The following is a 27,775-nucleotide window of genomic DNA, read 5'->3' as shown; positions in this document are numbered from 1 at the left end:
TCGGCAGTTCCATCCCAATAACAGCTCTAGGAGCAGAGAGTTCAAGGGAGACAGCAGTCCCTGTCTCCTTTTACCCCTCCCCAAGTCTGTAACCACAAGATGCTCATTCCATTAAATTTTTAGAAGAATTTTGAGATAGCTCTCTGAAGAAATGAAGAAAATCCTCATGATTTCAAAGTTTTTCTGAGGAAGAGTATCTAATCGTGTCGAAGATTGATTTCTTTTTACTCTCTTTGACAGATTAGCAGGGAAAACCATCCTGTCTACCCGTTCTCCTTGCTCCCCTAGCTGAATTCAGGTCAGCTGATAGATTGAGTCTGTCCAGTAGGATAATGTTTCACTTTGTTGATACACTTGGTCGATATCTTTGCATATACACATGTATGTATTCTGTTACAAAGTTTCATCACATGAAACAAAGTTATGTCATTATGTATTTTTGAGGTCTGAGACCCCAATTTTACTGTACTGCAAAGAGTTGTTTTTCAAATGCTTTGACTGCAGAGCTTTTACATGGTAACTTAGAGATTTACAAAGCAGATCCCAGTCTTAACTGAAGTCCTGTCAACACATCATTTCTTGTCATCAATAGCAGGGATTTTCTATCAATTTCCTATTCCTGAAAAGCACTAGCTTGCTCCTCAAATCCTGCTGTTCAGAAATAATTGACTACGTTCATTAAGGTGCAGCCTGGAGGACTGGTTGGCCTCCCATTTGCCACCAAACCTGGGCTCCGGCGGAGAGAGGGCAGAGCGGACTAGAGCCCGGTGCAGCGGGTCTGGGGTTCGGGGCCCTGGGGAGAGGGCTGAGGGTCGGCCACGAGGATCCCTGTGCCGAGCCTTTCCGTCCATGCTGCAGAAGCCTTTTGACTGTCAGGAATGATTGTCCTGACCATAGAATTTGCCTCCACCTCATTAACTCCCAAGTAATTTTTTTAAAACCCCATAAGTGTTAACAGAAAGTGTTTCTTGTGTTTTATCATATAGACTGAGGAACTAATCAAAGCTTTGCAGGACCTGGAAAATGCCGCGTCAGGGGATGCTACAGTCCGACAGAAAATTGCTTCTTTGCCCCAGGAAGTACAAGATGTTTCTCTATTGGAAAAAATAACAGGTGAGAAGGTAGAGTTTGGGTGAAAGATGAGGGGAGAGGGACGTGTCTCTGATTCATCAAATCCTAGGGCATACTGACGTCTGCAGGTATAGCCTCCCCATTTGCTATTGGATACTTTGCCATCATGGGATTTGGAAACAACTCACATGCTAAACAGTGAAGCTGCTGGAATAATCCAAGCTCGAGCAGAGATTCTAGGAATGGCTGCAGAAAAGCTGGCGTGCCACAGCTTGTCTCAGTAAGGTCTGCTGGAAACAGACTGCAAATTGTGGGGGCTGGGGGCCAAGGGAGGGACACGTTAAACTCATTACTCTCTTACTAAAAAAAAAAAAAATTATAATTCAGTGCTTTGTGATTTTTACACTGACACACCCCGTAGATGACAATGTCTTCGGTGCCAGGAACTCTAGGTGCGTGTTGTTAGTTGTGTCAGTTCGCCCCGTTGATGATCACCCCCAATGAAACAGGGAGGGGCAGTTATTATTCTCGCTTTATGCATGAGAAATGGAAAGAAAAGAATGAGGCGTGAACTAATATTTATAGCGTGCTCTGTATCAGATACTCCTGCTCTTCGTAATAGTTAATCTTCTGAGATCACTGAGTGTAAATCCCCATGCACATAGGAGGAAATTGAGACTTTGAGATGTTAGAGGTCTTGTCCGAGGTCCCATGAGTAGTGGACCCTGGGATTTCAACCTAGGCTGCAAAGCCTATATTCTTTCTATTACAAAAGCTCAGGCCTTTCAGTCTTGTTCTCTGACAGCCACTGTTTTTCCCTTCCAGTCCCTTGACTCGGCTGCCTCACTAACTTTCTCCATATCCATTTGAAGAAAATCAGGGTTGCTCATGAAATACTTGCTTCATTCAACAAATATTTGAGGCACACTGTGTAGCAGATGCTCCTGGTGTCCCCACCCACATCTCCTTGTGGCATAAGTGCCGAAAAAGAAAAACAAAGCCGGGGTGTGATGGTGGGGACAGTTGAAGGAGGCACGACTTGAAAGGTGATCAAGGAAGGCCTTTCTGGTAATAGGACCTTGGATCAGAGGCCCCCAAATTAGGAAGCAAGGCGTGTGGTTATCTGAGGGGAAGACATGCTACCAGGCAGAGGGACGATGCATGGAACGGCCTTCAGGCAGGAGCGTGCTTAGCTGGAGAGCACAACACGGGGCTTCTAAATCACAGGGGAAGCATTTCATCTCACTTCTTTACTTCTCCAACTCTGGCAATGAAGCCCTGTTGGATTTAATAGTCTATTGATCCTTCCATCTTTTCCCAGCCTTCACTCCCCTTATGTCCTCATTTTCTTCTTTACTTAGCTTAGGATTTTTATAATCTTAAGTGTACAGTTCTGAAGTATTAAGTTCATTTACATTGTTGTGCAACCAATTACCAGAACTCTTCTTTATCTTGCAAAACAAACTATACCCATTAAATAACAATTCATTTCCTCCTGCCCCCCACCCCCACCCCCCCAGCTCTTGGCAACCACCATTTTTAAATCCAGCTTTTCATCTCTTTCTGGGCTGGATATGCACGGCTGAATGTAGCCGAGGAAAACAAGTAACACACGCTGGCTGACTTCTCTTCCTCTTTCTGTGGATGAACATGCTGTTTTCTAAACAAGCCTTTTTACTTGTTTGCTAGACCCGTTCTTTCTCATCTATTCAAGGACATTGCTCCAACAGGTATCCCCTTTTCTCTTGCATCTTGCAGGGGTTTTTTCCCCTCTACTGGATTATTCTCTATAGCACAAAAACATGTATTTTTTCCCATGTGGTAAAAATTTTTTCTTGACCCATATCTCCCCCTAGCTACTGCCTTATTTCTCTATTCTTTCTAGTAAAACTGCCTAAATAGATTGCCTGTGCTTATCTGTCTCCTTTTGCCACCCCCCCATTCTCTTCTGAGTCTGCCTTCCTGAGACTCCTCTGACCAAAGACGCTGGCAGCCTCTCTAGTGCTGAATTCCGTAGTGAATATCCTGCCCGACTTCACCTTGAGGCCATCCGAACTTGATCTCAGTCACATCTGGCCCAGTTGGTCATTTCTTCCTGAAAATACTTTCTCACTTGGCATCATAGACAGAAAATGATCCCCTCAAAATGTGAATACTCGTCTATCACTTTCTGTGGAGGAGGGCACTCGGCAGGTGTGATAAAGTTAAGGATCATGAGGTGGTGACATTGTCCCTATAAAAGGAAGGTAGGAAGTCGAGAGAGGAGGAGATATATGCTGGCAGCAGAAGTCGGGGTGATGTACTTTGAAGATGGAAGAAGGGACCACAGTAAATGTTAAGAAAATATGTTTGTGTTGTTTTAAGCGACTAAGTTTGTGGTAATTTGTTAACAGCAGCCATAGGAAACTAGGACCCTGTATTTTCCTAGTTTTCCTCTTCTCTCTCTGACTGTGTCTTTTCAGTTTATTTTGCTGGTTTCTTCACTACTTCTTGACCTCTTAAGGTTGAGTACTTAGCCTTCTTCTCTAGGTAGGGTCATTGACAGTTTAGCTCCTCCAGTTTGAGTACATTAAATAACGGGGGTTTTTTCCTACTAGTGATCCCTAATTTATGTTACTAGTGTTAACCTCTCTTTGACCTTGAGACCCATACATTCAGCCTCCTGTTCAGTGTTGCTGATTGGCTGTCTCAATAGACATTTCATACGTAACCTGCCCTAAACCAAGCCTCTGATCCTCTCTTCAAAACCCATTTCTCTCATGGTCTTCCCCATTTTAGTAAATGGCCCCGTCATTATTCCTGTTGATCAGGACCAAAACCAGTCTGTGACACCTTGTCACCACCTCCACTGCTACCACCTCGTGGGAGTTGCCACCATCTTCATTTGGATTAGTGATTGCCTTATACCTGGTCTCCCTACTTCCTCCTTGTCCCCTACTCCCAGCCATCATTCTGTTCTCAACACGGTAATCAGAGTGATGTTTGGAAATGGAAGTTGGATCATGTGCCCTCTGCTCCCCCAGCCCCCTAGAGTAAAAACCAGTCTTTCAGTGGTTTCCACGGTTTGGCCTGATGATACCACATAGATTTTCACTACTTTCCTACTGCTGCTGCTCCAGTCATGTGGGCCTCTGCCTGTCCCTCTCCCCCTCCCAGGGCCTTTGTTCTTGCTGTTCCCTCTGCTTGGAACGATCTCCCCCAAATAGTCACCTTCTTCCCCAGATAGTTCTCTTGACTTCCTTCAGGCCTTGGTTTGAGTATCGTCTCAGGGAAGCCTGCCCTGAGCGCCTTATTTAAAATTAGAGTTCTCCCTTCCAACGCCCTTTCTTTCTCCTCTGCCTGATTTTTCTCCAGAGATCTCCAGCTGATAAATAGATAAAGTGTAGCATATTGTTTCTCTTTCTACCGAAGGTCGCAAACCCAGGAGCAGAGAGGTTTCATCCTGTATGTTGTGTTCCGTGCTGTCTCAAGAGCCTAGAATGGTGCTAGGTACACAATAGGAGCCCAAATATTTCCTGAGCCAGTTGGAAGGTTTCAAGCAGGGGGTTGACAGGTATAAAAGTCAGATTGGAGTGGGCCGCGTGGCAGCAGGAGGGGAGGAGGTGGGTGCCGGGGTTGGGACAGCTCCCTTGGGTGCTGCAAAGGGAGCAGGGAAATGGGGCCGTGATTGCAGAGCGGCAGAGATAGAGCAACATGTGTGCGTGCCGGTGGGAGGACTTCGCGAGAGGAAGAGAAATTGGAGAGGCATGGAGAGATGGACGTTCACAGAAACTGCCTCTTAGTAAGCAAGAGGGGATGGGATGCTCGTGCACGGGGAGGGCTGGCTGGAAGGCGCACAGCCGTTCATCCGTGCGGCAAGGAGGGCACAGCGCCTGAGGACCGCCGCAGGTAAGTTCTCTGAACTGAGCGTCTCGCTGCTACGTTTTGACTGAATTTTTCCTATAGCTTATAAAGCTATTACAAGTAATTTTTCTGGGTTGTAATTATTTGTGTGAATGGATTATCTCCCTTTTACAAGTTCTTAGTGAGAATTGATATTTAAAAAATTTTAAATATTTGTGTTTTCCTTGCAGTTTTTGAGTATTTAAACATCTTAATGAATTAACCATTTAAAAACATTTAGTTAAAGCCAAAACCAGCCTAACCACCCCAGCAGCTTATTCCCAGACTGGACTACCCATGTGAGGCGGGACCCAAAAAAAGCCGAAATAATATTCTGGAGGGTGTGCTCCTGGTAGTACAGGCTTCCCCCGCTAGGTGAGTATCAGCGCACCGGCTGGCGGTGGTGTGAGAGGCTGGGTTTGGTGGCGGTGAATTTTTTTCGAAGACTCTCTCAGTATGCTTACCCATTTCATGACGGGTGATTTTATGAGTACCTGCCTACACCGCGCTGAGTGTTCAGCAGTTTTTGACCAAAAACGGCATGACCCCCATGTCCCACCGTCCCTATTCACCCAGCCTCTCCCCAAGTGACTTTTTTTTGTTTGTTTGTTTCCCTGAATAAAAAAAAAGTCCTCAAAGGGAAATGTTTTGCTGATGTGGAAGAAGTGAAACAAAAAACCGCAGAAGCACTAAAAGGCATCAGAATTGACAAGCTTAAAAACTGTTTTGAGCAGTGGAAAAACATCTTGATAGATGTATTGCATCAAATGAAAGTAGTTTGAAGGTGACTGAAGTTTAAACATGTAAGAATTAATACATGATTTTTATACATAAATTTCGTGGTTTTTTTGGGTGCCTCCTCATCTACTGTCCTCTTTACCCTCCATGACTGAGATCGTCTCTTTATTTTGTGTTCTGTCTGGCTCATTCCTTCTCCTTCACCAAAAACATTGTTTCCCTTCTCCTAAAGGGGGTAGAAATGCCTGGTCTTTGGCGTCAGATCTAATTTGGAATTCTCAACTGTTCATCTCCCAACATTCATGTTAAGAAGGCACCTAAAAGCCAGACAGTTTGCCAGAGAAACTGTTTTGGGAATTCTTAATTCCCAATTACCTATGAGAATGCCAAGGTCTCTCAACTCTGACAACTTGTAATAGTGGCAACTGTCTAACTCATTTTTTGTCCCATACAACTACTGGAATCCCTGGTGCTTTTTGTTTCAAAACACCCATCTACTCTTTTGATCCTTACAGGCCTTTTAAAAATGAGGTATACATATTTAAAGGTCTAATCTCACTGCTACCCATGTGTAATTAATTACATTCGGTCTTTTAAACACAAATCATCCTTCTGTCTCTTCTTCTCATTTCCTAACGTTGAGCCGTTAGTTCTAAGAAGCACTTCTTAAGTTGATCACTTCTTTCTAAGAATACCATTTCTTATGCTTTGATATTTCAGTACAGGGTTTTTGGGGTTTTTTTCCCTAAACAATGAATTACAACCCATCAGTTGGACATGAAATCAACCTGGTAGGTAATATCCAGAATTTTTTTTAATGGAATAGAAGATAAAACACTTTGCACACAGTAAGGATAGTATTGTTTTATGAAATTTGTTTCTTTTACATGGTTTAATAAAGCACATTTATTACTATAGATCATATTTAAAAGCATTTAAAAGTCTGTTTTACCAGACCTGATATTTTCTGAATTGAAGAAGAAAGCTAATACCCAGTTTCTCTTCGAGGCTTGTGTAGTTTAAGAGGTAGAGTCAGATAGGTCCGTTTTAAAGACCTGGTTTTGAGTCCCAGCTCCTTAGCTAATGATATCGAACCTGTTGTATAATTCTTTTTCTTTTAGTGTCCACACCCAAGAAGTGCTAGCTTTTGTATTTTGTCTTGTGCTTTATAGTGCTTGTATTTTGTATTTCAAAAATATTGTCCAAAAAATGTGTAACAAAAATAATATCAATGAAAGCGCTTTTGAAATTCTCAGGAGACAAGGAAAAATTATTCCATATATAACATTAAGTATTTCTTTGTTTTATTTATAGAGCTTTTGCGGAAATAGGTACTTAGAAATGTTAGCCAGATTCTTCTCCCTGTACAGTTGCCTCACTTGGAGTAACTTAGAAATGTGCTGTCTTGGTGACAGGAATAAAGTGCCTTTGGGTTCTTCTGTCAGCCAATCCAGTTTTTGTCCACAGGTTCTGGCTTATTCTTGCATTCTGTACCTTTGGAGAGAAACTGTTAACCCCCCCACCCCCAACCCAGAAATGTTTGCAATGGTGCCTATGTGATTTGTATATTGTCTCTATTTTTTGGTCTCATTTGTACTTAGACAAAGAGGCAGCTGAACGTCTTTCAAAAACAGTAGATGAAGCATGTCTGTTACTAGCAGAATATAACGGGCGCCTGGCGGCAGAACTGGAAGACCGGCGCCAGCTGGCTCGGATGTTGGTGGAGTATACCCAGAACCAGAAAGATGTTTTATCAGAAAAGGAGAAAAAACTAGAAGTGAGTACATTGCAAGGCAGACCTAGACTTCCCGAGTTTCCTTTCCTGTAGCCCACATTAGGAGGTTTTTATTATGCCTTAATTAACACTTCTTTTGTCTTTTAAAAATGCACGAGATGAGCACATCATTCAGATATTGCAATTATGTGAACCTAATTGAAAATTGAAGTCACATTTTTATTTATCGAAGAAAGAACAAATTGGAATGCAGGAAACACGTGATGAACTCATAAATCACAGCATTTAGGTCTTAACCTTGTTTTAGTTTGAACTTACATTTTTAAAAACTTGTAGATTGAGGTACAGAAAGAACAGGAGTCAGCAAAATCAAACACTATTTATTTGGTGATATTTGGGAAATACTTAAGAAATTTTTCTTTTGAATTATATTGAGATTTATTTCTAACTTGATTATGCTAAAACTAATAAATAGTCTGCCTCCAAGCTGTGTCTGTGAAAAGTTCTAAAATTTCAGTCATGTTTATGGAGTCCAGTTCTCAATCTGTTAAAAAGGGACCAATTTTTACCCTGAGTTGACATGAGTCTGAATGCCTTTGGGAAGGGGTGTAAGAGCTAGTTCCTTACCATGCATTTGTTTGGATTCTTAATAAAGTACATGGCAGTTGAACATTGGTACTTAGTCCCTTGAGATAACTCAACCAACCACCAGCGAGGACCTTTGGGAACTTTTCCTTGCCCCAGGCTACCAGACTTCCTTTTCTGTAAGGTCAGCCCCTCTTTTCTTAAGAGACCTGGAGAAGAGGTGCAGCCAGCTGTTTGGGACAGGAGGACAGCCTGGATTTGGAGAGCTAATCACACGGTACACGAATTACCGGAGTAGATGAGTGGAGACAGAGCCGGGGTTGTCCTCCTGCTCCGCCCTGCACTCAGGAAGCACTGCTCCCTGGTCCCAGGCAAGAGAAAATTGAGCTAGTTCCATGGCTGAGATTATTGTTTGCCTTTGTACACAGACATCTGACTTGAGAAGGGAAATGAATGACAGGTACTTTTTATCATATCCTTACCCACAGTGATTATGAGAGTGATGATGGGTAGCAGTATCGGGAACTTTTTATTCCTGGCCAGCTTGAAAGTGGAATATGGGAAACGGCTGTAAAGATAGTGTGGCTTGGATTTGGAAATAAACACTGACCAAAAATCCTAAAGGGAGTTTCGCAGGCAGAACCAGACGGTCATTTATCTGAAATGCTCATCTTGCACTGAGGAAGCATTTTTAGCACTGTGCCCCGGGACTAATAAGAGAGTGTAATTAATGATTCTGGTCGTAAGTCACCATGCCATCTGTTGAACTGCCGCTTGGCGACACATTAAGGGCTTTCTCTGATCTGTCAGACATTGATTATCATGAGCAGCTGTTGGGTGGTAAGCAACCATAGAGGACAGTCTTTGCAAAGGAGATGGGGTTGGTAGAACCAGTTAACTCCTTGTTTGTTCCCCTTCCTCGCAGTTACACTTTCCTCCCCATCTTGGGGGATTTTTCTGGTGTCTGTACGACCAGTGGTTTGCTGGATGCCATTGAGGGGTCATTAAGGCAGAGAGATGGTCAGAGATGCGGATCTGTTCTGTGGCTTTCCGGCCCAAGCTCCTCTCCTTATCTGGGCGTTAGGGTTCCATTGCTGGAGAATCAGAGCACGAAGGACCCACCACTAAGAAGTGCAGATTCTGAACTCAAAGTCTGTTTTCTTCTCAAAGTTCTAACTTCTTAATTCATTTTTTCTTCCTTCTTAAGTTTATAAACATTGTTCTGTGAGAGAATTCAGCACTTGATATAATCTCTTTCTATGTAGAAGTTGTTTTTTTTTTTAAGTTGCTTATCTTAAGTGGTTTATATCTTTAACTGGTTTATCTTTGGATATTTTTTAATTGAGAAATTTACAGAATATTAAAGGTAACCATTTTGTCGTCTGAAATGGTTCACATTTCATTACACCAAAAGAAAATCCCATACCCATTAACCGGTCACACCCTGTGCCCCCTTCTCCTGGCCCCTGGCAGCCACCAGCCTGCTTCCTGTCTGTGGGTTTGCCGGCTCTGGGTGTTTCATACAGTCGTGCTTAGCTTCTTTCACTTACCTCACCATAATGATGTCGAGGTTCAGCCACATTGCGCGTGTATCAGTACTTCATTCTTTTTGCTTAATGGTTCATTGTATGGATATGCAACACTTTGTCTATTTGTCTGTTGATAAACATTTGGATTGTTTCCACCTTTTGGCCATTATGAATACTGCTATAAATACTTGTGTACGAGTTTGAATTTCTCTTGGGTATAAGTATGCCTAGGAATGGGATTGGACTCATAAGGTAATTCTGTTTTCAACTTTCTGAGGAACCACCAAACTGTTTTCCACAGCAGGTGTGCTGTTTTACATTCCCACTAGCAGTGTGTGGGAGTTCCAGTACTACTTTTTTTAAATCCTACTATCCTAATGCATATGAAGTGGTAACTTATGATTTTGATAAGCGCTTCCCTAGCGGTTAATGATTGAGCATCTCTGCATGTGTTTCTTGTAAATCTTTTTTTGAGAAATGTCTGTTCAAGTCCTTTGCCCATTTTTAAATTGGGTTGTTTATTTTGCTGTTGCTGAATTGCAAGAGTTCTTTATACATTTTAGGTAATAGACTCTTACCAGCTATGTGATTTACAAATATTTTCTCCCATTGTGTGTTTTAGCCACTTTCTTTATAATGTCCTTTGGAGCACATAAGTTTTTAAGTTTGATGAGTTCCAATATCTGTTGTTGTTGTTGTTGTTGTTGTTGTTGTTGTTGTTACTTACGTTTTGGTGTCATGTTTAAAAATCCATAGTCAAATCCCAGGACATGAAAATTTACTCAGATATTTTCTTCTAGTTTTAACAGTTTTAGCTTTTACATTTAGGTCACATTTTGAGTTAATTTTTGTATGTGGTGTGAGGTAGGGACCAACTTTATTCTTGGTATGTAGATATCCAATTGTCCCAGCACCATTCGTTGAAGAAACTCTTCTTTCCCCACTAAATGGATGCTTGGCACTTTTGTCAGCTCAGTTGGCCAGAGATATGTGAGTTTATTTCTGGACTCTCCATTCTATTCTGTTGATCTGTGTATCTGTCCTGTGCTGGTGTCATACTGTTTTGATCACTATAGCTTCCTGGTAGGATCAGAAAATATGAGTTCTGAAACTTTGTCCTTTTCTTTCAATATTATTTTGGCTATCACGGGCCTCTTGCAATTCCATATGAATTTGAGGATCCGCTTTTCCACTTCTGCACCAAAAAAAGAAAGAAAGAAAACCCACAGGCTGTTGGAATTTTAACAGGGACTGCTTTGAATCTGTAGATTGCTTTGGGGACTCGCCATCTTCACAATCTTAAGTCTTCCAATCCATGAACACGAGATTTCTTTCCATTTTTTGAGGTCATCTTTAATTTCTGCTGCAGAGTTTTTAAAAACATGCTAGGATACCACTTACTGAGGCATTTGACTTTACGAAAGCCCTGTGTAGGTGCTGTCGGTATCAGGGACCCATGCAGAAGGCAGTAGTGCATGTTGCCTTTCAGTTGGCCGTGTGTGCGCCCTCCTCTAGACGGCAAGGAGTACATATGTGCGTGTGCTCAGTAAAGTCACTCAGGGACAGTCATGGCAACCAGCTTCACTCTGCAAAATAAAGTGGCACAGGGAGGCCTGGATGTCTAGGTAAAACGTCTTCAATAGGATTATTGCATTGGATGGAATGACAGATCTTTTAGTCTGACTTCCAAATTGGTGAAGAACTCAAGACCCAGAAAGAGAGTTAGACACAGACCAGGGATAGAAGAAGACATCTTACAACTTTACATCAAGTTTGTGTTTTTGTTTGTTGTTTTGTTTCCTTTAAATTTGATTCCATGAGGTCAACAGCTAGAAAACATCCTACACAGACGAGTAGCCAAAGTTGAATTATTTTAGCAATTCCCAAGAACCTTGTTTTAGAGAAATGACCTCTTATGTAGCGGGAGTAAGATAGTCGCATCGTGCATTCCAGTCGCCTCCAGTGTACACCTTTCTAAACTTCGCAGGTACCCTTCCGGCTACCAAGGTTCTAAATGCCCAGCCCTCCCTGTGACTCTGCATGTTCTTGCCCTGAGGTGGGGGAAGAGAATTGGCTCATTGAACTTGAAACTGCTGTTGTTTCCCCCCAGCTTGGCACCTTTCCCTTGGCTGTAAGGAATTCTCAGGAGTAGAGCCTTCTACTTCAGACAACACAGCTGGGAAAGGGGAAATGGCCCAAATGCTTTGTGACTCTTCATATTTCTGTTTGTAATTTGGTTATAACAACTTGAGAAATTCTTTGGCTATAGCTGAGGGAGTACTAAACCAAACTGATGGCCATCTGTTGTTTTTGGCAGCATCCCCCGCCTTCCTGCAGGGTGCAGATGGTTAGAAGCGTTCGTTTCAGTAACAGGATAGGCAGTAGGTGGAGGCAGAGAGTCCACTTTGGAGTAAATTCTCCCCATCCTTCATGATGATCAAAGTCAGTAGTATCTCATTGTCCATTAAGAGCAGATGGAACCGGGTGATCTAATCCTCATTTCAGATGAGGAAACAGAGCTCAGGGCTTTTGTAAGCAGTTTAAGGTCACAGAGGAAATCACGGGGACCAGAACCCTGATCCCCTGCCTCCTGACTCTGGGGAAGGACTGAGAGGCTGTGCCTAGAGCTGCCTCCCATGGCTGTGGGTGGCCCGGCCCCACCTGTGTGCCTGTCCTTCACCGCACTCCTTGGCATGTCTTTCCTCCCAGCACTGGCAGTGCTGTCGGCACCGCAGGCTGCTAGAACCGTTGTTGAAAAGGTCAGCGGTCGAGGGGTGTTCTACTCATCTTTCCCCATGTAGCAGGCTATGGTTTGCTCCCTGCTTTCATGTGAAAGCCTTTTTTTCCCCAGGTTTCCATCCAGTACGTGGGGCCTTTTCTTCGGTTGTATATTTCTGTGAGTAATAGTGGAGTTTAGAGGCTGTTTGTTGGGTGTCTGGATTCTTTTCATTTATGTCAGTCGCTGTTGACCCTTACAGCTCTGGCCAGATTTGCTGTTAGAACATAAAGGTGTATGTGCGCGCATGCATGTGTGTATAGGTACCTGTATGTACTCTTTCCTTATCACAATGTGAAACCCTTGGTGTTTCTTCATCTCTTTTTCTCTCCAGGGGAAAAAAAATCCACATGATAATCATTGTAATGTACTTTGCATACTGGGTAACCCAAGGGCATAGTTCACCAATATTTGAGAGTTCCAGTAGAAAAAGTGACATGATTTCAAAGCTCTCTGACCTAGAATTTCATGCTTTTAGCCATAGCATTGTTTTCACATGTGTAGCCCAACTCCTGTTGATTCTTCCCACTTTCTGGAAGAGTGCTGCTGAGTTTTAGCTGGCATATGTAGTACTGTTCTTTTGTACTTATAAAGTACGTACGTACATATTGACAGAACACTACCTGGGCCCCTTGTCACTGGGCTCATCTGCCAGAACAGTCATTCTCAGTCAACTGATACTGCCAGCTCTTTATTTTTTTATTTTGATTATAAAAGAAACACATCACAGGAAACTTGGGGCAGGGGGCTCATACCTCAATATTTATAGATAACTACTTTTAATTATGGTATAGTTCCTTTATTTTCTTTCTATTTTAAAATTTAAAGGATCGTAGTTATTTCCTTTGGGCTGGCTCTCAGTATTTGGATTATTTTTTCCTACAAATTTCTAAATGTGGGTTCTATGTGTATGTGCAGTTATCTGCTTGTCTTACAGTGCACTGAAGATGATCAAGTTGCAAGGTTTTTGACACCAGTATGCATTTCTGCCTTAGAAGTTTTTTTATTTTTCAAAGCATCTTAAGCAGTCTAGAATTTCATTGTGTTTTATAAACAGACAATATGTATTAAAGAATAATCTTTGTTTTATGAAGGAAGGAACATTGAATAGTTTAATTTGACAGATGGGATCTCTCTTCTGAGTTTTAAATTATCTTTACATTTGAAACAGCTGTGGGAAAGTAGCAGATACTTATTATAACATTGACTTCAGTGAGCATAACTTTGAGTGCAGAGTTCAGGTTACAGAAATTTGAGCTCATGTCTAAGTGTCTATTTGACCCAATGGGTACACGTTATTTTGAGCAGAGATCTAATTTTAGGCTTTTTGAGTATCCCTACTACAGGCATACCTAGTTTTATTGTGCTTCACTGTATTGCACTTCACAGATGTGAATATTACAAACTGAAAGCAAGACCACACTTCCCCAGCAAAAAGGTTACAACTTACTTTACCCTGGTGGCCTGCAACTGAACACGCTATGTCTGCGATGTACGCCTGTACCGTTACGGTGTGCCTTCTACTCCCACTTCAGTTTGTGATCTTTGAAAAAAGTCAAATTGGATTGTAGTGCTTTACCGTCTCGAAAATTCTATCTCTGATTTCGTTTTTCTCTCTATAAAATGTGGGGTTTGAAATATGGTCAGAAAGAGTCTTTTTCCATGATTAGGGCAAAATGTTCATGGTTATAATCAGTAGTCAAAATGAAACCATTGCAAACGAAGTCCACGAGCTCCTAAGGTATGGCATGCTTCATGTGAAAGAAGTGATGGTACCAGCTGTCACTAAGACTTCGCAGGCCTCCTTATTTGTTCTCTTTCATATTCAGATCCTGTGAGCATCTTTAGGAAAAAGTGTGGGCAGTTCTTTTGCCATTAGATACTTTGAGAATTTTAAGCTATTTCTCTTTCTGCAGAAGAAGACTGGCTGAAGGTGTCCTTCTCAGCAGGCACAATACTTTGCCTCTCTAACACTTGCATATGTTCTTCAATCTCATTCACATGAGCGCACCCTGCACCACTACTGCGATCTCTTTAATGAAGCCTGTACCCCGTTTTCTCTTGCTGCCTCTACTCTTGAACGTAGCTTGGCGGGCCTGTCTGCGTGCCGCCGCAGGGGCCGTCCTCCGACTCCCCCAGCCTGCAGTCTGACCTCAAACACCAAAGGGTACTCCTCGGTCTGTTTCTCATCTCGCTTTCTCCTTTTATCCCCTCTATAGCATTTAATACGGCTCTTTATTACCCTGTTTTGTTTTTCCTTCTCCAGTTTCTTACACCCACTCTCTGCTGGACCTAGGGTTTTGTTTGTTTGTTTGTTTTTCTTATTAAGCTTTTCTCCATCCTTGCCCTGTAAATGTTGGTATTTCTTTAGCCTTTTTCTTATTCTGGACCTTTTCCTTGAGTGACATACTTTAAGTGTGCTGATGGCTTAAATACAGATCTCTAGCCCAAACCCTTCCTTGTACTTCAGACCCTTATATCTTATTTCCACAGACACCTCAAACTTACTATGGCCAAAACAGAGCATCTTCTTTCTCATAAACTTTCCTTTCCTTCTCTTTCCCTATCTTGGAGAATGGCATTGTTGTTCCTCACAAGGAGACGCTAGTCCTCATACGGTGTTTCTCCCATTATTTTCCTCACCTCCGCCAGCAACCTCCTGTCACGTGCCTTCCGCACTGGAGTAATTGCCAAGCAATTGTGATTTTTATCTCCTCAATTTTTCTTGAACATGTCCACCTCACCTTTGTCCCTGTCTCCACTTCCCCCCCCTTCGTCCAGGCTGTCATTGTCTCTCATCCGACCCCCTGCAGTAGCCGCATTGCTGCTCCATCTGCATCTGTCCTTCTGTCCTGGAGTCCATCCCTCACACGGCAGCCCTGTGCTGTTTTCAGAGTGCAGCTCTGCGCATGGCATTCCCCTGCTGAAAGACTTAAGTGGCTTCTCGTTGCTCCTAGAATAGAGGCCCAGCTCCTTGATGTGTTGCCCCTCCCCTTCACGACTCACTGCGGTTTTGGCCTTCTGTTTTTTGGCTTTACGGGTGCCAATCGCTCTGCCCTTTTATCTCCCGCCGGTTGCCCTCACCTCGTTGATTCCTGGTCATGGTTTATATCCCAAGTCAAACGGTATTTCCCTGACACCGCACTCCCATCTCTGCTCCATAAAGCCACGTCTCCTCCCTGCTCTCCATATGGACCGTCAGAGCTCTCTGTCTTTATCCCTTGAAGCACTGTGTAGTTTGTCATTCTGTTCGTGGGTTATTTGGTTATTTCTCTGACCAGATCATAAAATCCTCTCCGTGCTATCACTCTTTCATCACCAACCCTACCCCAGGCACAGTGTCCTGATCTCAGGTGGCAGCTCAGTTCAGTCTAGGCTAGGTCAGAGTACAGTTGACCCTTTGAACAACAAAGATTTGAACTGTGCGGGTCTACTTATACTTGGATTTTTTTCAGTAAGTATACAGTTGGCCCTCCGCATGCCAGTTTTGCATTCACAAATTCAGCCAGCTGCAAGAGGATCAGAAAGTATTTTTGATCTGTAGTTGGGAATCCATGGATGTGGAGGGCTGATTGTATGCATTGTTCTGTGCCTTTTATATAAGGGGCTTGAGCAGTTTGGGGGGAGTACAAAGTTATATGCAGGTTTTTGATTGTTTGGGGAGGTGGCACTCCTAACTCCAAGAGTCACCCAAATACCTATGATGAGGACTTCTTCCGGGCTGAGAATGGTCCCATTAGATCTGGGCTTTACACTGTAGACAAACTCCTTCTCTCTTGGGTTTTCAATTGATAGGATTAGACTATGATACCACCTAATTATAAAATTCTGTGGCTTTTTCCCCCATCTTGGAGATCAAGGGCCCTTTCATTTTCTCGAGCCAGCTTCTCGTAAATGTGCTAAATTTTTGGGACATACTCAAATAGTTTGAGAGAGGAAGGGTTTTGTATCCCATTAATAATTCTCTTTTTCTTCAAATTTAACATCAGGAAGATTAAATACTACTCATTAAATAATAAACATAGGAAGGGTGATTTTTCCCCCCCTTTAGATCAGCTAATGCACTTCGAACAGTTTAGCAAGTGCCGGGTCTCATTCAGATCTCACAGCCACCCCGTGGTGTGGGCGTTCTGTCCATTTCTGTCTGACATGTAAGGACACTGATCCCAGTGATGTGAAGTCGTGTCTCACTATAGGCATGTGGTAGTTTAGGATTTGAACTTGGATTTTCTGACTCACTTTTTTCTGTTCTTTCCACAGCAACCTCTCTCCTTTTTGGTTTGCTAATAGAAAGGAAATAAAGCCTTCTTTAAAATTACTTGTAGAGGGAGCTGTATTCACATGCCGTGCAGTAGTCTACCCACTGCTTTGCCCCAAACAGACTTCTAGCACCTTAAATTACAGTGAATATGGCTTGAATTCCTTTTGTGTGAAAACTGTCCTTTTCCTTTTTACCCTTTGTTTCTCAGCTGCCCTCCAGGATGCTTGACTACCAGTATTTGTCTGAAAAGGAGAAACAGTTGAAATGTCTGAACCTTTGATGCTTGTCTTGCACAACATCAATATCCTGGTTTTTCATTGAAGTTGTCCTTAAGGAAGCCAGTTTGTGGGACTTTGTTACTTGCATAAAACTTACATTTTTTGACAGTTAAGTTTTAAAAAGAGACAACTAGTTATAAATAGTAAATTGTTCTTCTTGTGCTTTAGTATTTGGTTTTATAAAACGAATGACCCATTGCATAAGTGATGTAAAAGTTTCTGAAGGCCCCAGGTGCATTTTCAAATAAGCCTCATTATAAAGTATTTAATGGACATGTGTTTAAATTGTAAATATTGATCTTTATATTTTCCCAGTCCTAAAATTGATTTTATTTTTGTTTTATTTTTTTATTGGTTTAGTTACATGTAAACACTTTCTGTTCTTTTTTCCTTGCTTTTGCAAATCCCTGTCTGAAGAGGGTTTTTGTGGTTGCAGTAGACGCTTCCTATAAACTTTTTGTGTGAAGGGGCCTCTTTCTCCCCAGAGACCCCTGAAAACACTTCATTTGTGGTGTGATTTCAGGCTTAAGGAGAAGCGCATTCCGGTTTGATCCCTCCAGTGGGCAGTTGGGTTGCTCTGAGAGCCTCTCTCGTTGTTGCCATTTTGTCATTTTTCCTTCTGGGAAATACTTTGTGTGTACGTTTAAGGTGTTTGTAATGGAGCTGAGAGGCCCTGAGCACTGGGCTTGGAGCCACGAACTCCTCTCTTCCTCGTATCTTCCCCAGCATCTTACTCAGCAGCTCCAGCCTTGCTGTGACACCTCAGAATATATCATTTTGAAATGTCGCAGCTGCCACTAAGTCCCATGGGAGCATGGAGCTGGCTGGGAGAAAGGTGCAGGTCAGTGATGGTTTTTTGTTCCTACATAGATCTTTGAAGAAAAAAATAGAAGAGGTATTTTTATATTCAGTCCAAAGATTTATATACTGTATTTTCCCTTTAAGAAAAAATGAGGGGGGCGGGGAATAGGAAAGTTGTGATTGAAGTAGAAGCTGTGATTTCTAAGTGTAGGTCCTTGTAAGCCTTATGGCTAGGGGTAGGCCTCCTGGCAGGATCGGGGGGCAAGCGGGCATTTTAAATAATGTTAGGGTAAAGGCCAACTCGGCTTTCTGTTTGGCTTTCCTGACCTTCATGCGATGAAGCAGTTCTTTGACTTAATTCACTGCGGCAGGTCACCTTTAAAACAGGGCTCTTCATAAACTGCTATGTGCTTAATAACCTTTTATGACTCTTAGTTGTGAGTAGCCGAGCAGTGGGTAATTTTTTTTATACCATACGTCCTGTAGCACAACAGGGCGAGATAAAGGAAAACAGGAGTCTGCATACAAGGAATGTTGTTTCATCAAGTCAAGCCCCTGCCTGTGGTGTTGTTTCTAACATAATTTTTCTTATGTAAATACTTCCTAGCAAGAAAAATACAGGCTTGACAATGTTTACATTTTGCTCAGTATTTCTTACAAGAATTGCTAGAGAAAATACTTATAATTTTGTTTGTTTTGAAAATGAAATTCCTGCAGAAAGGTCATGGTAATGTCAGGCCTTGTCATTTTTAACCCTCTTACCCCAGAGCTGATCTGCAGCATGTCAGGTCTGGCTTACTGTTCTCACCAAAAATGGCAAAGAATGCGTAGGCTTTGCTCCTTTCAGCCATTTGTCTCGGTGCCTCGTAGTGGCCTGTGTTCACGCAGAGGCAGCTAGATCCAGTGGAAGCAGAGGGGCTCCTGCAACTTAGGAGGGTCTGAGCTGAGTTTCCAAAGCTTCGCCAGGAGCATAAATCTTGGGCCTTATCCCAGAACTACACATTGGGCCTTTACCCTCTTCATTTTAAACATTTCTTGGCAGTTCAGATAAACCCAGGCAGTTCATCACAGATGCCCACTTTCTCTTCTGTCTTGTTGTCAAGGATCCTGAAACAGAGGGCAACCGCAGAAGTCCGATAGAGCTCTCGCCTGTGTCACGGCTCCCCACAGCCTCTCCGGGGTGAGGTAGAATTTGCTGCAGTCAGTGCTTGTAGCAGGTGGAGGATTCAGCTTAACCCTCACCTCTGCCACCACCCCAGTATAAATTATGCGTGATCAGGAAAGGCAAACAACAGCACTGCATGGGCTTGCCTTACCTTCTCTTGCTTAAGATTGGTAGCGGAGGAAAGATGAGTGTCTGAAGACGAGAGTACAAAAAAGAAACGTAAACTGTGGTTGAGATGAGTCAGCCAGTGCGGGGAGAGAGCGATGAGCAGGGTTGCTGCAGTGTGTCCTCCTGTTGATGTAAGTGTGCAGGCCTTGATCTCTCAAATCCCTGTACCAGGCAGGGTAGCAGGAGTGTTATATTAAAGGCTTAGTGCTCTCCCACACACAAGTGTAAGGTATTTTACATGAGGGGCATGTAACCACCTTGCCACATCATTTCTCTACCTGAGTGGTTCTTAGGTACTAAAGAGATTGTGGGACGCAGCACACTTGAGTCAAAAGAATCTGAATGGGTCTCATCACACTGAGGTTGGTTTTAGTGTTATCGTGAAAAGAGGCCTGGCTTTCCTCTGACAGCAGGGGATGCTGAGGGCAGTTGGCGGCCCGGTAGCAGCAGAGCTTGTGGGTCACACTTCCGTCCGAAGGCCGGCTAGGAGGCTGAGGAAAAAGAATCTTGGAATTTCCTGAAGGCTGTCTCCTTAACCTGTCCAGACCCAGAGAGAGGAACTGGCAGCAGCTGTTGAGGGAGTGCCGTGATCCGACCAAGGTGGCTGAAGAACAAGGGGAAGGGTGGAAGGATTGGGAGGCGAGTGAATGCTGGAAGTGTATTTGGGGAATAAATTTGTTTGGATTCACTCTTAATTATTTGTTGGTCTCTGGCAACATCTATAAGTGACTTTATTTGCAAAAAGACTGAATGTATTTTAAAGCAGGGAGAGGTGGCGGAGATCACTGTCAGTTACTACTGAATCTATTTAGGGACTATAAAGTTACTGTGACTTCAGTTTGACCTAGTCAGAGCTTGCTGCAAATTCTAACCTGCTCCTCTCTTCTCAAGGCATTAATATAGGCCATTCAATTGACCCAGTTAAGCATGCACATGTTTTAATAGTTTTAAAGGCAGTCTTGATCTTTGTGTGGATATTCAGAGAATATACCTACCCACCCTTGCAGATGCATTTAAACCTCTGGGCCCATAGGTCGTTTTTTAAGACTATTTTTTAGAGTAATTTTAGGTTCAAAACAAAATTAAGAGGAACAAACGGATTTCCCTTACACACCATGCCCTCACATATATATATAGTCTCCTCCACTTTTAGCCTTCCCCACCAGAGTGGTACATTTGTCACCATTAGTGAATCTACATTGACACATCATAATGACCTAAAGTCCATAGTTTACATTAGGGTTCACATTGGTGTGGTACATTCTACATATTTGGGCATACCCATCATTATACAATAGTATATTCACGACCCTAAAAATCCTCTGTGCTCTGTCTCTTCATCCACCCCCCCCCCCATTTCTCCATAGTTTTCCCTTTCCCAGAATGTCATGTAGCTGGACCCCTTAGTCTTTCAGGGTGGCTTCTTTCACTTAGTAATACGCTTTTAAGGTTCTTCCATGGCTTTTCATGGCTTGATAGCTCATTTCTTTTTAGTGTTGAGTAATACTCTGTTATTTGGATATACCAAATTTTATTCATTCATTCACCTCCTGAAGAACAAACATCATGGTTGCTTCTAAGCTTTTGCAGTTATGAGTAATGCTGCTATAAACATTCATGTGCAGGTTTTTGTGTGGATATGTTTTCCTTTCCTTTGTGTAAATACCAATGAACATGATTGCTGGATCCTATGGTAAGAGTATGTTTAGTTTTGTAAGAGACTGCCAGACCGTCTTCCAGAGTGGCTGTACCATTTGGCATTCCTACCAGCAATGTATTGGGTTGGCCAAAAAGTTCATTTAGTTTTTTCCATAAGATGGCTCCAGTAGCACTTAGTTGTCTGTAACTTCATTGGAAAAAATTTTGTTTGATTGTATTGTGACAGCTGTCATATCAGCAAGTATTTAAAAAAAAATTTTGTGTAGCCATTTTAATATTGAAGATGGAAGAAAATAAGTACATTTTTGGCATATTTTGCTTTATTTCAAGAAAGGTAAAAATGCAGCTGAAATGCTGAAAACAGGTTTGTGCAGTGTATGGAGAAGGTGCTATGACTGACTGATCGAACGTGTCAGAAGTGGTTTGTGAAGTTTCGTGCTGGAGATTTCTCGCTGGAGACGCTCCTCAGTGGGTAAACCTGTTGAAGTTGATAGTGATCAAATTGAGACATTTAATTGAGATCAGTGTCATACCACACAGGAGATAGCCAATATACTCAAAATAACCAAATCAGTAGTTACTGGTGAAAATGAAAAATGTGTCTTATTTTACGGAAAAAAAAAACCATACTTTTTGGCCAACCCAAGATGAGAGTTTCTGTTGCTCCACATCCTTGTCAACAATTGGTGTTGTCAGTGGTCTGGATTTTGGCCATTCTAATAGGTGTGTGGTGATATTTCATTGTTTTAATTCGCATTTTCCTGCTGTCTTTTGCATACATTTTCTCTCAAGTCTGTGGTTTGTCTCTTCATTTTCTTGACGGTATCTTTCACAGAGCAGAATTTTTTTTCATCTTAATAAAGTCCACCTTATTAGTTCTTTCGTGGATCATGCCTGGGTGTTGTATTTAAAATATCATCACACAACTGAATATCTTCTATATTTTCTTCTGTATTATCATCTAGGAGTTGTATAGTTCTGTGCTTTACATTTTGATCTGTGTTTCATTTTGAGTTGATTTTTATAAAGGACGTAAGATGTCTAGACTTACTCGTTTGCATGTGGATGTCTAGTTGTTCCAACACCATTTGTTGAAAATACTGTCTTTTCTCCACTGTATTGCCTTTGTTCCTTTGTCAAAGATCAGTTGGCTGTATTTAAATAGATCTGTTTGTGGGCTCTGTATTCGGTTATATTGACCTGTTAGTCTCTTCTTTTGCCAGCACCGCATTGTCTTGATTACTATAGCTTCGTTGTAAGTTTTGAAGTCAGGTACATCTGACTTTGTTCTTTTCAATATTGTTTTGCTGTTCTGTGTCTTTTTATTCTCCATATAAACTTTAGAATAAGTTTGTGTATCTCCACAAAAGAACTTGCTGTGATGTTGATTGGGATTGCATTCGATCTATAGATAAAGCTGGGAAGAACTCACATCATGACATGACAGTATTGAGTCTTCCTATCCATGAACATGGAGTATCTTTCTAGTTGTTGGTTGTTTGTTCATCAGCATTTTGTAGTTTCCTCATATAACCTTGTACACATTTTATTATATTTATACTCAAGTATTTCATTGTGTTGTGCTAATAATATTATGTTTTAATTTCACTTGTTCATTGCTGGTATGTAGCAAAGCAATTGTCTTTTGTATGTTAACCTTGTATCTTGCAAGTCGAGGTGTTTAATCCTTTTCGCTGGCAGTCCCATCCTTTTCTAGTAATGCCTTCCTCCTAGGTTCATGCACCTGCTCCTAGAACACAAATCCCTTTGGGAAGACTAACCTGGTAGCATGCGGAGGTGTGGGCTGGATTCATTCAGCTTTCAGAGTGGCCTGAAGACAAGGACTTTAATGTGGAGCATAATTTCTTTTTATTAAAATGAAGAGTTTTTTGATATCTAGAATATAATAGCGGCCTGAGCATGATGAGATAACCCTATCCCCACCCCAAAGAGGAGCAAATGAGATCTTTGTTTTAAAGATTGCTGGGGAGAGAGTTATTTGAACTTAAGGTGTTCTCTAATCAGATCAACTGCCTTCCCTTTTAGTAACTATTTTACTCTTTTTGTACCTAGAATTCTGAAGTTAATTAAATGAATCCGTGTTCAGTAATAGAGAGTTGGTCCTCTCTACTAATTTCCCCTGAAGTGTATAAAACCAAGGAAGAAATATGTTTGTAGAGGGAAGGACAGGGAACCTCGAAGACATTTTAGATCCTCACATTTGAAATTAGTCTTCAGTTTCAAGAATTAAAACTGATTAAGTGGTCTATATTGTTTATAATATTATGTTTTATATATTACTAATTTTGGGGCAACTGTCTTGGGCACCTCCTGTTTGTTTAGAGCCCTGCTGGGCATGGTGGATGCTGGGTGAGAGCAGATGGACCTGGTTCTAACATCCTGTAACTGACGGGTTTGATGGAGGAGTGTATGTCATGGTTTTAGTTGTATTAAGGCTCCAAAAAAGAAATGGGGTGCCGAGGGAGCTTACTTTCTTCCTCCATCTCTCCAGTCGATGGCTTGTGTGAGCAGCAGTTATTTCAGGGGACAGCTGGCTGCCTGCAGGAACGCGGGGGCAGAGCCTCCCTGCCCACATCCCCAATTCCCCCTCCACTCCTTGCTTGGACTCCGTCTTTACAGCATGAACTAAGTGTTCTTCATGTAACGTGTCTCCTGTCTTGTCACTCTTCCCACCAGTGCTTCTGCCCTCACACCCCCTGTCTCGCCAGGTGTGCATAAGGTGTTGGCATGAAGGAATCTAGAACTTGAAGAAAGATCTTATGGATGGTCCAGTTCTTTCATTTTCAGATAAGGAAGGTGAGGATAAAGGAAGAGAGGGAGCATGTCCACAGTCACACAGCAAGTTAGAGTCAGAACCAGGACTAAACCCAGGTCCTTGAGTCTCGGCCCCGTGCTTTCTGTTACGTTCCTGCAGGAGAGGCATTAGTCAGTGAGGACCCAGACCTGGGAATGTCCTTGTCTTCACAGAAACACCACGGGGGGTGACAAAGCTCGAGGAGAAAAGACAAGCTCCAAGAGGGTCGTAAACCACAGATACACCCCCCCCCCCCCCCCCCCCGTGGCCGGCTGGTAATTCCATACATGTTTACCAAGAGGACCTTTGGCTGGGAGCTGAAGAAAGAAAGTAGTGTGCTCAGCTCCCATTGTCAGGGGAGTTTTAGAGGAACATGGAAGTCTAACGTGTACGGAGAGAGCGCCTAAGAGCAGCCTGTTAGGGGTGCAGATGCACTCCCGGTGCAGAGGAGGGCCCCGGAGTGGGCAGAGTGGGGCCAGTCTCCCGGGTGAGGGGGAAGGTTTTGCTGGAGAGGTGGGACTCAGCGGGCAGGCGGGGAAGTGGAGGCCACACTTTGCTGGGACCAGGGGAAGAAAGATCTGTGTCTAGACTGTGATCCCCTCCGGGCTGGAGGAGAATCCTAAACAAGCAGCCCTTGCAGGCTGTGGTCTGTGCATGGGGAGTTGGGAGGTTGTGAGAAATACAGTTGGTGGCAGCTAATTTTAGAAGACCTTGAGCTCTGAGCCATCATGAAGATAGTGCGGTGCCATGTCGCTTTCTCAGAGGGGTGACTCGATGAAAGCGGGGCCTTGGGAAGACAAGTGTGGCATGTTCAGGGGAGGGTACCGCGAGCCTCATCAGGGACTCGTTCAGTTACCTGGGGTAGTGGCATTGGGTATTTTGAACTCATATAGTCCTTGTCTGAAAAAATGATAAATCTGGTTTAATCTCTACGTTTCACAGAGAAAGTATAGTTTTACAGTGATTTTTCTAACCATGTTTAGATGTAGCCTTCAAAATAACTGTAAGCTCTAAGCATCTATTTTATTTTATAAGGCATTTTGAAAAAGCTAAGGGCCAAATAAAAGATACTGCAAATACAAAATGTCACTTCTTTTTACTTCTAAGTCTCAAGTGCTAAGTGAAATACCATTTCATACTGTCACCAGTATTGAACTCGGCTTTCCTTTTTTATATAAAGTTTTACCTTTTGAAAGTTTGAAAACCGTAGCATTGTCCTTTTGCTGAATAGGGGAGGGGCAATCTGAAGGGGAGAAAGTAGGACAAGAAGGCAAGAGTATCTGTATCGGCTCCTTAAGCTTGACCATCAGCACACCAGGACTTAACTGCCTTGTCTTCTTTTTGTTTCTTTAGGAATATAAACAGAAGCTCGCTCGGGTAACCCAGGTTCGCAAGGAACTGAAGTCCCACATTCAGAGCCTGCCAGACCTCTCTTTGCTGCCCAACGTCACAGGGGGCTTGGCCCCCCTGCCCTCTGCTGGTGACCTGTTTTCTACCGACTAGGGAAGGTGTCGTGCCCCAGATTCCCATCTCTACCACCAGAAAGAGGAGGGCAAGTCACGGTTGGAAATAACCTTGTAGCCCCTGGTTCTGTCCCTCCTTCCGCCTGGCCCCCAGCCTCCCAGCCTCAAGAAAGAACCACAGACTAATTCTCCTCTCAAGCCTCTCCTGTTGAGCACAATTCAGAACAGGGGCCAGTGGAATCCAGTTTTAGATTGATATTTGGAAAGAATATAAACTCCTCCACTTTGTGTTTTTATGTCCCTGTTGGTTTTCCATTCTTAGCTCTCTCTTTATACCCAAGAGTTATGAAAATCATGTGTACTTCTGGAAGCTTTCAGAAGAATCTCATCCCTGATGATAGTGTTGTGTCACAAAAGCAGCTTCTGAGGTGGGCTTGTGCGGGTTCAGTACAGGCTTCCACGGAGGGACTCCCTCTGGAGTCACTGGCTTTTCCTGACTCCACTAACCCCAAAGGGAGGCACAACTGTTGAGCAGCTTTGCCACACATAAGGAGTTTGCCAAATCTCTGATTCTCCTTTCCCATTACTTCTAGCTAGCTATGTGTAGTCAAGGGTCAGGTGCATTTGTTTTGTAAGCAGACTAGAGAATCTTGCAAGAAGATTCGAAGCTGATCTGGGCCATAAAGTCACACTTCAGAGACAGAGTAACAGGAATTACAAGTATGAGTTGAAAATAAGTAATTTGCTTCAGGTTCCTACAAACAACCTTCCCAGGCTGCCCCTAGGAAGGGCCCACCCAGTACCATAGAGCGCATCCCTAAGAACACAACCTTTGACCGTAGTGGGTTGGACAGGTGCGTTTTAGAAATGTCAGTGGCGGGCTCCAAAAGCTAAAGGCATGCTGAGAGCCCAGGCTCTGTGTGGGCGTCGCTTTGACCCTTTCTTTTGGGGACTAGGGCACACAGTAACATTTAATTCACCGTGAGAGCAGATGTCCTCAGGATGGTGACTAAACTTGAATACCTCCCTTGCAAATATGACACTGTGCATGGTCATCTGTCCATCAGTTCACTGCGTGTGACCCTGGGCCCAGGAGCACTTTGTGTCACGTGTTCCTAGATAGCTCATCTCGGGCAGGGGGAGGGGGAGTCGGGGGTGTTAATTTGGGGTTTTAACTCTTTTATCATGCCAGCTGACGTTACTACTATATAACGTAGTTAGGATTTTTACCTTGCTCTTAGTAAAGGTTAGGCCTGCTAACTCTAAATCATTCTAATTTGGCAGGCTTATTTTTGACATTGGAAAGGGCAGAAAACAATTTGCCCCAATAGCGTAATAAGAATTATAGCCCAGAGGCTAAAATCCCAAAGCTGTAAAAATGGATCCTGTGGAGGGGGCTTCAAAATCTCCATTATGTTACGGATTACCAAAAAGCCAGGTACATGTAATTTTACATGTTAAACCATAACCTATGTTTTAAAAAATATTGCAGGCTTCCCTTGGAGGAGCCCTCCTGCCTGCCGTGAAGTGAGGGCAGAGGAAGTCCTGGCGGGTGTTCAGCTTAACTCTGTAGAGCCCGGTAGCATTTAAGCTATTGTTCAGATTGGAATATGGACTGTGTATTGTTTCTTACTGACACTGACTGTTGTCCTGTCATTATTAAATTAATGAGTCTGTCAATAGTTTTCCTCTCAGAGGCCATTGGGCAGGGGGCGACGTGACTGAAATTGCAGGATGAACTCCAGTCGTGGCTGTCTCTGCACCTGCCCCCCGCCCCCCGCCCCGCCCATGCGCTGTGCTGCTTTCCTCCTGTCAAGAGCATGTTTCTCAGCAGACCCTTGGACGTTCTCTGTGCTTCACCAAGGAAGCAGAACTTTACTAACCCCAGAAGAACCCCCCAAAAGAGAATAGTAGATACTTGCTCTGATCAGCTCGATGAAATGTTATAACTGAATGGATCTTGCCCACTGTGATGTTTTCGTCTGATTGAGTCTGACCAGCAATTGGTGCATAATTATTACAGCAAGAGCAAGAAGTGAAACTAGCAATTATGTAAATGAATGTGTTGACCTCTTAACATGTGTTACTAGTGGACTTCCTGTGAGGAAGTTAGTTTGGATTATTTTTCTTTTTTTAATGAAATGCTTTTGGTTTTTAAAACTTAATTCTCTCATATTCTCCCCAAGTGTGCTTACTTCATTTGTTTAATTTAAGGATCTGGTGGGGAGGGGTGGGGTGGGTGGTTTTTGTTTTGTGCTTTTCCTTCTTTACTTAGGGCATCCATTGACCTCAGAGGACATTTCCTTTAGGTCTTATTCCTCAGAAAGTCTTCATTCTTCCCCCTTTTTTCTTAAAGAATATTTTTAAAACTTAAATTTGTATATTAATTTAGGACTTTATTTAGAAGTATAGGCTGTCTTTGGTGGCAGCAGTATATTCTGAAATGTCTCATAGATATATATTTTTGAATAAAGATGGTGTTGTTGAACGACATTGTGTGCTGTTTCCTTTCCCTACCCTTTTGCAGAACCCTCTGCTTTCTTTGTAAGCAGTGGCTAATTAATAATCACCAATAGACACTGTGCTCTGCACAGAATCTTGTCCCTTAAGAGTTTTTGTGGCTCTTAGTGGCCCATAAATACCCAGCACTTACATAGTATTTTCTGGTTCTTTCCAGGGGCTCAATTAGCTTTAATTAGCCAGCCCACACAGCACCCAGGAGGAGCGGTACCTCCAGTTTTGTCCTCATTGTACAGAAGTGGGAACTGATGGAGAGAGAGAGGTTCCGTGACTCCCCGGTACCGCAGTCTCTGACAGATGAAGCCTTGTAAGCGCTTTGATTTCAGCGC

At 42.8% G+C, this 27,775-nt stretch overlaps 1 protein-coding gene across 1 annotated transcript in view; it reads left to right on the top strand.

Moving 5' to 3' along the window:
* RPRD1B (regulation of nuclear pre-mRNA domain containing 1B) overlaps positions 1–27,400 on the top strand; it is a 50,586-nt gene extending 23,186 nt beyond the window's left edge. Inside the window, exons 5-7 of the mRNA XM_054573768.1 lie at positions 987–1,113; positions 7,293–7,468; positions 24,817–27,400. Of these exons, the coding sequence (XP_054429743.1) occupies positions 987–1,113; positions 7,293–7,468; positions 24,817–24,966 (453 nt within the window). The 3' untranslated portion in view covers positions 24,967–27,400. The remainder of the gene's footprint in view (positions 1–986; positions 1,114–7,292; positions 7,469–24,816) is intronic.
* Positions 27,401–27,775: the final 375 nt, after the last annotated feature.

This window comes from Pteronotus mesoamericanus, unplaced genomic scaffold (genome assembly GCF_021234165.1).
Source record: "Pteronotus mesoamericanus isolate MK-2021 breed Mesoamerican mustached bat unplaced genomic scaffold, CSHL_Meso_final contig_25, whole genome shotgun sequence".
NCBI lineage: Eukaryota > Metazoa > Chordata > Mammalia > Chiroptera > Mormoopidae > Pteronotus > Pteronotus mesoamericanus.
The sequence above is the reverse complement of the archived record's forward strand: the minus strand, read 5'-3'. Positions and strand labels throughout refer to the sequence as shown.